Source organism: Pollicipes pollicipes, unplaced genomic scaffold, assembly GCF_011947565.3.
Source record: "Pollicipes pollicipes isolate AB1234 unplaced genomic scaffold, Ppol_2.1 Scaffold_3447;HRSCAF=4054_pilon_pilon_pilon, whole genome shotgun sequence".
NCBI classification, from domain to species: Eukaryota; Metazoa; Arthropoda; class Thecostraca; order Pollicipedomorpha; family Pollicipedidae; genus Pollicipes; species Pollicipes pollicipes.
Window position 1 is genome coordinate 10,500,313 of NW_023596297.1, and position 9,188 is coordinate 10,509,500.

Genomic DNA, 9,188 nt, shown 5'->3' on the forward strand with positions numbered 1-9,188 from the left:
AATAATCACCACGAGCTTAGGGATATGTTGCACCGAAGGTGTCTTTTTGCAATTCATTGCACAAATTATTTTGTTTTACGGGCTGCTTTGGAGAGCGCAAGAGCCATGTGAGAGCCTTCCATTATCCTAAAAAATAGTGAGTTTTTCAGTCCTCATGCTTTGTGGGGATGGGACGGGATGGCTTTCGGAGGAGGGATATGTCTTTATTGACTGGTTTCCACTTGCCCCTCCCACTGGTACCTGGCAGCGATAGTGGCCGAGACATGACGTGAAATATGCAATTTTGTGGCCTCTCTTATAGTGAGCTAGGTGGCTGACTCTAGCTCCTCTAACACTGGTTATCACTCAAGACTCCGGAGGCTCCAGATCTATGTTTCTGTAGTGTACCGTTGCGCCAAAGAGACAACATTGAACTGCGATCGGCAAAACAGTAATTTGCCGATCAATTCTCTTCAATGTGGTAGTGATGTTCACTTACCTTATTTATTTTTGCTCTGATATATTCATGTGGATAAAAAAAGGCGCTGAAAATGTTGACGAATGTACCAAGCAATCATATAAATATACATTTTGCTTCCTTCATTGGTGAATAGCAAGCAAAAACAGCAATACATCAGTAACGGTATCTGCTCACTACTATTGGTTTGGCAGTAGTCGGATCTGGCGTATTCTTCTGTTATTTTGCTCTCAGGAAGCTTGTATTTGATACAGCTGTGATTTATATGACTCGCGAGATGACTACAGCATACCATTAGCTCGTTTGACTGGGTATATTGCGGCTTGTTGCATGGTAATAGAAGATTTAAGTGCTGCGCCAGAATTGCCCCAGTGCGAATGGGTATGTATGCTTTAACTCAATGGCCGTACCTGTAGAAGGGAGAAACTTCGTAGAGTTCAGCCGTATGTTATTAGTTCCAGCACTTTCGACGTCCTGCCATTTCATTTAAGGGCTGGGTCTCAATGCAGGCCAATGGACCTTGTAATATGGCAAATATGTTCACTTATCATTGCCATGCATGCCAAGGTGTGCATAAAAGGGCTATGTAGACTGTTCCCAAAAGCTGCCAAATGTTTTGCCAAATGAGCAGAAAATTTTCATTTTTGAAAAAGACTTAACCCTTGTTAGTTCAGAATGGCTAAAATTTTCATTTTTGTGTTTTACACTGTCCTTAGACTGCTAAAATATTTGTTATGCCTGAGATACTTGCTGTAGCTGCAAATTTCTTTACACATTTTGCAATGAATTTGTGCAGCTACCCTTAGATGCTCTATCTCCACAAATTGTTGTGCTTGGAGAGTCATTGTAGGTGTGATTAGGGATAAAGTAGTGGTAGCTTCAGGGTGCAACAATCTGAATAGTCCCCAAGAGGTGTTGTTTTAAGCTTAATTTTTAGGGTAACATAAGCTTTACTTAGCCCTAAACCATGCCCAGTGCACAAATGTATGAGGTTAAGAATATCATTATCACTTGAGCACTTGGCAGGTTGGTCAGATTTGTTTCAGATTGGACATTCTCCTGTGATGTTACATGCCATAAAAAGATTACCACTTAAAGAGGGTCTGCTGCCCTTTGGGTGTATTTCAAAAGCATACTGAGGTGAAATGTCAGGGTCAGATATTTTGGTAACACTTGTGGGTAGTGTCACCAGTGCACCAACAAGATAAAGTAGGCAGTCAAATTTAATTATTGTATGGTCCAAATTACAATCAGCATTTGCCAAAGAACTTCTTTATTCTTTGGAGCCCCAGGATGCAGCATTTGTCCATATCAGCTGATAAGGGCAGAATGTGCTGCCGGCCATGATCATCTGTTCCAGGCCTAACATACCACTTGTTAGCTCTGTTAACCTGAACATTGTAGGCTTGCAAGCTGAAAAGTGGCATCTATACTGGTATAAATTACATAATTTGAAACAAATATATGTTGATCAGTACAGTGGGTGGGGCCATCTGCAAGAAGCTCATCAGCAGAAGCCTGTACCAGTACCAGGTACTCTTTAGAATACATGATGCATCTGTTTTCATAAGCCAAAGTATACTTATAAAAGAATCATTGTGTTGAACACCTTAGGGAGAAATAAAGACTATTGTGTAATGTTGTGTTGAATTTGTGTGATAAAGATGGTATATTCTAATGTTTTCTTCCTAGATAGAGAACTCCAAGCTGTTATGGTCATAATTGCAAACCATTTTGACATGTATATTGCAAGCATTGTGTAAGGCTATGGAATAGCCTTAACAATAGTTGTCATAGTAAGTGAAAATGCCATTGGACACATAACTATTACATTTATAGGCACAAGCATGTGTCCAATAGGTTTTCCCTTTGGAGTAGCCACTGCAGATCAAAATTCTGAGCTAGTATTTTGGAAAAACTGGTTGACTGATCAAGTGGGACACATTTGATAGGTGAAACAATACATAACACAACAATAAGGTAAATGCCAAAGAGGTGGCATCTGATTGAGTATCTAATCTTAGGATTGTGGAACATTGAAATGAAAGGTTTGACATGATTCACAACATCATCTCAGTTGGACATGGGGGCAAAGGCTGGCTTCAAAACTGACAACAAAGCTGAGACAATGACATGAGCAGAGGTCAGAGCTGAAGGGGATGGCTTTGAAGTTGATAACTGTAAAGCTGAAGTTGTGGACAAAGACTTATATATATATATATATATATATATATATATATATATATATATATATATAGTTCATTTATATTTAAGGCTTATGACTTTGTACATGTTGATCCAAAGCCAAAGGTTTGAAACTCTGGTAATGTGAAGCTAAAGCCAAACCCACCTGCCAAAGTCACTAGGTTAAAGCCCAAACTGAATCTAGAGTACAGTGATGCTTTGCAGGCCTGAAACCATTTTTCAATCAGCTCAACTTAAGTGGCATGAGGAAATACAATGGTGCTGCAGAGTGGGTGAGACAAGTTGTAAGCTTATGTAACAGAAATTCTCAAGCAATGTTTGTGTGTTAGTTTGCTACCTGTGTGTACAACATTTCAGAAAGTTAGCTCTTATGAGGTGTTCTTCATCTGGTGTTGATTGCTCTTCAGAACAGCTGCTAGTTTTGGCTTTCAGCAATGTTTGTGTTGCTGCCTTGCATGGCTGTGTGGTATATTGGGGTAACAGGAAGGGAACTGGTTTTGTGAAATAGATCCTGTAAATAGAGCCAACTGCAATGAACAATCATGACAAAGCCTTAGCCAGCAGATTAAAATTGGGTGGAGCCAAAGCTGGAGCCATAGCTCAAAGCTTTTTTAAACTGAGGAAGCAATGGAAACAAACTGTTTAAGTGACAGGAAGCTGAAGGCAGGGCTGAAGCCAGATGTGAAAAATGCCTCAAATCTGGAGCCAAATCTAAAGTCTTTGAAGGAAAACTGCAGCTTCATGAAGCAGAAGCAGAAGCTGGCTTGGTCCTTTGGTGCAATGACAGCACATTGCTATCTTGTTCCCCCTTGGTATGTTATGGGCCCAAAAATGACCTTTGTAATAAGTGTGCCCTGAAACATCAAAACACAACAAAAAACATCGTGATGCTTTGGTTTTGGGGACTTAACTAAGTCATTCCCTCTCCTTTACATATTTTTCCTGCAACCCTTTTCAAATTTGTTTAACACTTTTTAAAGCCCTTAACCACAACCCCTGTTGAATATAATCCTTGTCCATGTGTACTTATACTGATACAAACATACAACAAACTTCCTGCCAAGAATTTTCCCAGTCAGACTTTATTCTACATAAATGGTGAGAAATTCGTCGTTGCATTATTCTACATCGAAATTTACGTTATAATTTTTCTTCGGGACGTACGCTCTCCTGATATTTTCAAGCACACAGGACTTTATGGCATGGACAATTTATGTGTGAAGGGTTTTCTATGCATACTTTTGTCTGCAACCAGTGTAAAAGGCATGGCAAATGCGGCTGGTGCAGCTTTAGAGTTCACAGTTGTCCAAAATGATCGGGAGGGATTGCTGTATATGGTTTAGTCAACTACATTACACTGCTCTTACTGATTATATCCTGCAGATGGAAGTTGATGCTGGTTGGAGTATTATGGGCTGGGAGCGGGCGACACAAGGTTGTGTGGACCTGATTACCCTGTGCTGTGCTGCCATCGCTGTGAGATGGAATATCGCGATACTATGATGGTGCTAACACATTGTTTGGATGCTTCCAAGCATATATATGGGACACATTGCAGCCAATATTGCTCAATGCAGTTCTGGTTTGCAATGCTTTTGCTAGTTTGCGTTGATCGGCATGTATCTAGGGGTGCTCAAACTCTTAAATGATATTGACTACATGCCAATTATTTTGTGTTCAGGTCCGTCCATCTGCCATAAATGCTGTTCTGCTCGCCATCGCTTCCTCTAAAGGCGCACGTCCGTCCCCATACGTCATCCGTGTCCTGGTCTCGGACCAGCCATCATCGCCTCCCCGCTGTGTCCGCGGCCGCGGCCGTGGCCCGGCCGGCGGTCGGCGGCTCTCGTCCGGACCGATGGCGCTGGCGGCCGGTGACGCGCGCCCGTGTGCGGACAGTGTGGCGCCGCGGGGGATGGTGATCAGCAGGGTGGAGCGCCGGCACGCTGGCGGCGGCAGCGGCAAGACGCTGTCGCCCCAGGAGCTGTCCGACTGCGACGACATCGCCACCGCGCTCACCGTCGACCCCTACCTGGGCTTCAACACGCACAAGATGTGCATCAGGTGCGCCGACTGTTGCCCGTACAGAAGATGGCCTGAGGTCGGACTGCAGCATATGCTATGTGTCCAGCTTTTCGCGAGGGCGCATTTGTATCCTGTGTAGAAAATGTCTGTAGGTGTTACATGTATATTGCAATGGGTGTATAGAAGCAGCAATCTCAATTGCTTATCCGATCATGTACTCGTCCACGATTTACCCCTGTGTCGCTCCAGTGCCCCGATGTTTCCTTCCTCGCAAACAGCACACATCCGACATGGTTGTTCGTACCTTTACCGTGTCGTCACGGTCACGCCCTCCCACTGTTAGCGCCACCGGGGCGCTGCGGCCGTGCGGTGCCCGCCGCGGTGGCCGCGCGGAACGAGGCCGTAACTCTCGGCGAGCCTTCCGTGACGGCCGGGCACGTGCGCAGGTACCGGCCGCCGCGCTGCAACAAGGACGTGCTGCGCAACATGATCTTCTCGTTCATCAAGGACCAGAACTACGAGGAGACGTACGAGCGGCTGGAGCGCTCCGAGGCCATGCACCAGCTGATGGCCTTCTATAAGCACCGGGTCAACCGGGACGACCTGCGGGACCACGTCAGTGGGGCTTCGGTGCCGACCACGGGGGGCGCGGCTCATGCGGGTCGATGGTGCACTCGAGTTTATCCCGATCGCAGGAGACGGGAAAATCTAAAACAGGGACATGGTATCTTTATGGAATGGCCGCTGAGATTTTTACCAGGGCATATTTGTCAGGATGTAGAATCATTTTTGCGATGTTGTATGGGCTCTGTAAATGCTGTCGCGAATGCGAGTGAATAATCTAGTCAGCAGCCTGAAGTGCATCCATGCAGACGGTCCATTAAGCTCAGAGGCTTATCTGGACTTCTTTTATGGTCCCATCATAAGCTGGTATGTGCTAATGCCCCCTTACCGTATTTTTAACTGGTTATTTAGACGCTAAATTAGGTATATATTTAGCCGCCTTTATGGGATGTGTGGGTCATATTGCGTTCCTGTGATGGGGTCGCCCACCATTTATCGGCCGCCAGCTGAGGATTGTGTCTGTCGGCCGCGCTGCCCAGCCGTCTGACAGCGTGCTGACCGCCGTGCAGATAATGCGCTTTCTGGGCGTGCTGGACGTGGAGTCCGGGATCTCGATCATGGGCTGCAGCCGGTACTCGCTGGAGGATAACGCCGGCGCCCGGGTCTGCTCCACCAAGGCGTGGTGAGTCACGGTCGGCGCCGAGGCCGGCCGGAAGCGGGGGCGGCGCGAGCTCGCGTGATCGACTCGCGCACCTGGCCGGACAGGCGGCGCGACGCAGCGGCTGCCAGGCGCCAGACGTGATGTCGGCATTCAGGTCAAGGCACGATCTAGCTGGAGTACTTGCGGGATCCGTTGGTAGCGGCACCGCGTCGCGCACGCTGTCGCCGCGGGGTGCTAAGACGGCATCGCGTGCGGCTGACCAGGATCAAGGCCATCAGGAATTGTGGCCACTACTGTCCGTTGTTCCTCAAGTCTGAATCATTTGCTAAGTCTCACGCTAGGAGGGTTGCGTCATTGCGGTCAATTGCGACGGCATCGTTAGCTTGTTTTACGTGAATTATGCTTGCCGTAGCAATTTAGGTGCACATAACTAAGCGAACCTACGGATAGCGTAGGAGCCAGCTGAGCTATGTTCACACTTGCGGCGAATGTGGCACCCACAGCCGACGATTTCCGCAGCGGCGCTCAGAAAATCAGCGGATAGGTGTTGGATTCAGTATTTCTATGCAGTTTCGTAGGGCAATCGCAGTTTTTCGATTGGTTACGAAACGCGTCCCCGTCCCCTCTCACAATGGCGCCGTCCCCGCGTCACTCACAAGTCAAACTTATCAAAGGTCACTTAAGTTTGATGCACTTAAAGTGCGAAGGACTGGTCATATTCGTGTATGCTAAGTGTATTTGGTATTACCGACGTTCATTTATAACAATTTGTACTCGCCCGTTGTGTTGACGACCATTCCAGTAGATTGCTATGCCATACTGTTATGATGCATTATGATGCCTGGGGGACGTGTAGCTTGTCAGTATATCAAGTCAGGCGCATTTCTTACCAGGGGCCGGAACGAGGAAATCCAGTTTTTAGTGGGTTGCATTGCTGAACTTTCGGAGGAAGAAGAGAACCACTTTCTTCACCCGGGCAAGAACGATTTCTCAGTCATGTACAGCACGAGGAAGAAATGCGGCCAGCTTTGGCTCGGCCCGGCGGCCTACATCAACCACGACTGCAATGCCAACTGCACGGTAACGACGGGCGCTTTGCGAGATGCATGATTTATGACCAACCCCCCTAACTTACCGTGTACCGTGACCGGCCTGCCACATTGCTGTCTATGTATAATTTGTCAGGAACGATCCCTTTTATCGCCAATGCGAGCCGGGCTGCTGTGCGCCGGTGACTTCGGAGTTGGCCAGGAACGCTCCCTCCAACCAGGTGCGGAGTGGGCCGGTCCGGAGACGCCCAGCTGCTAGGATGTTCTCGACGAGACACTCGCGGGGTCATGACCACGCGCGCTGACCATCGGAGCGGTCCTGCGCTGCATGTTGAACCTAGAGGTCAGGCCAGCTCCCACCCTCCCTCCCTTGCCGCGCCGTGACCCGAGCCGCGCGTCTCTGTCGGCAGTTCGTGGCCACTGGCAGGAACACGGCGACGGTGCGCACCCTGCGCGAGATCGAACCCGGCGACGAGGTTACCTGCAACTACGGCGGCGACTTCTTCGGTGATAACAACTGTTACTGCGAATGCGAGACCTGCGAGAGGTGAGCTCTCTGGTGACGGCCTACGCTGGCGTGAAGCGTGCTAGATTACGATGCGTAATGTCTTTCGATTATAACAGCAAAGGGAGGCAAACCGTGGTTCTTAAGGGCACCAGGCCCACATGATGATGATTCGGGCTTTGGGGCGCACCGACTACGTTGGTCATATGGCGCTCATAACCTGACACCATCGGGCCCACGCGTGGAGTCGTTGTGCATATGATTTGGCCGGATGCCTGCATATTGGATGCTGTGACCCGCCGCGGCTGTGGTAAGTCAGCCGTGTCTGTGCGCGGCTCACTCCCCGCCGTGCATCCGCCAGGCGGCAGACGGGCGCGTTCGCCAAGAAGGACGCGGACCAGCAGTCGGAGGGCTACCAGCTGCGCTACTCGAGTCGACGGCAGGCGGCGCCGCCGGCCGCCGGCTCCCACAGCCTGGAGCAGACGGTCGAGACGCTGCGGCAGCGCGGCATGACCCGCTACGATGCCCAGATTATCGCCGAGCAGCGGTTGCGGCTGGAGCCGGCACCGCCGCCGCCACCGCCGCCGCCGGCTCCCAGTGCCGCGCCGCGCGCCCGGACACGCACCCAGCGCCGGCTGTCGGCGGTGGCCGAGGCCCCGACAGCGGCGGCGGCGACGGCAGGTCGGCGCCGCGGCTCGCTGGCTCCGTCCGAACCACCGCTGCCGCCGCCACCGCCGCCGTCGCTGCCGCCGCCCGCGCTGCCGGCGCCGGCGCGCCGAGGCCGGGCCGCCGCCGCGGCGACTGCGGCCGCTGCCGCCGGCTCGTCTCCCTGCCACGTGAAGCTGACTCTGCGCATGAAACGCAGTCCGGCCGGCGACGACGTCAGCGAGTCGGCGAGCAGCCACTTCAGCGACGACAGCGCCACCAGCGGCGAGGTGCAGTACGAGGTGCTGCGCGTCGAGGGCGTCGGGGAGCTGCCCGCCGCCAGCTGGCACAAGAAGAAGAAAAAGCACAGCCGCGAGCGTCGCCGACGCGCGCAGCTGGAGGCGGTCGTGTCGGGACTGGGCGCCGAGCGGCCGCCGGGTGCCAAGCGACTGCGACTGAAGTTTGGCGGCGTGTCGCGGACCATCGACCTGACGGGGTGACGCCGCCGCCGCCGCTACCGCCACCACCGCCGCCGCCGCCGCCGCCGCCGCCGCCCGCCCCGTCTTTCACTGGCCGTGCGCGCGCCACGGCCCATTCCATAGGCCGAGTACAACGTTGTTATACCTCCAGTGGCCATGGCCGTCGTGCGCGGCCGCTGTTCAGGGCCCACCGACCGCCGTGGAGTATGTTTTATTGGAGCTATATTATCTGATCCCGGCACTGCCATGGTCAATTTTGTGCATGAGCAATCAACTATCCTTGCTGGCGATTCTTTTGTAGATGTTCCTCAGTCCGATGCCGCATTTACCTTGTGTGGAGTGGAATAGTAGGACTTTTTTGATCTCATTGTTCTGAGTACGCTAGTGACCTTTTTTACCGCCGATGAGTGAGCCTTTCTTTGGGCTGCGCTGTGTGGTAGCTCCCACGGAGATTCGTCCTGAATGACCTCGAGGTTGTAATAAATGTATGCATTTGCCGTTTGTCGACATACCCTCGGCTTTATTCAGTGTAGTTGCTGAACTTGTCGCTTTATGCCGCTTGGCAATAATTATCTCTAGCTCCAGCGCAGATCCGCGAGAG

The 9,188-nt window shown here is 51.0% G+C and overlaps 1 protein-coding gene across 1 annotated transcript; it reads left to right on the forward strand.

Annotated features, from left to right (window-relative positions):
* The first annotated feature begins 632 nt into the window (after positions 1 to 632).
* On the forward strand, positions 633 to 9,085 carry LOC119091605 (histone-lysine N-methyltransferase Suv4-20). The gene is made up of 8 exons (XM_037214413.1): positions 633 to 838; positions 4,559 to 4,723; positions 5,131 to 5,299; positions 5,818 to 5,930; positions 6,803 to 6,989; positions 7,369 to 7,505; positions 7,825 to 8,053; positions 8,267 to 9,085. The coding sequence occupies exons 2-8, from the start codon at positions 4,575 to 4,577 to the stop codon at positions 8,606 to 8,608; spliced, it is 1,326 nt and encodes a 441-aa protein (XP_037070308.1). The 5' UTR covers positions 633 to 838; positions 4,559 to 4,574; the 3' UTR covers positions 8,609 to 9,085.
* Positions 9,086 to 9,188: the final 103 nt, after the last annotated feature.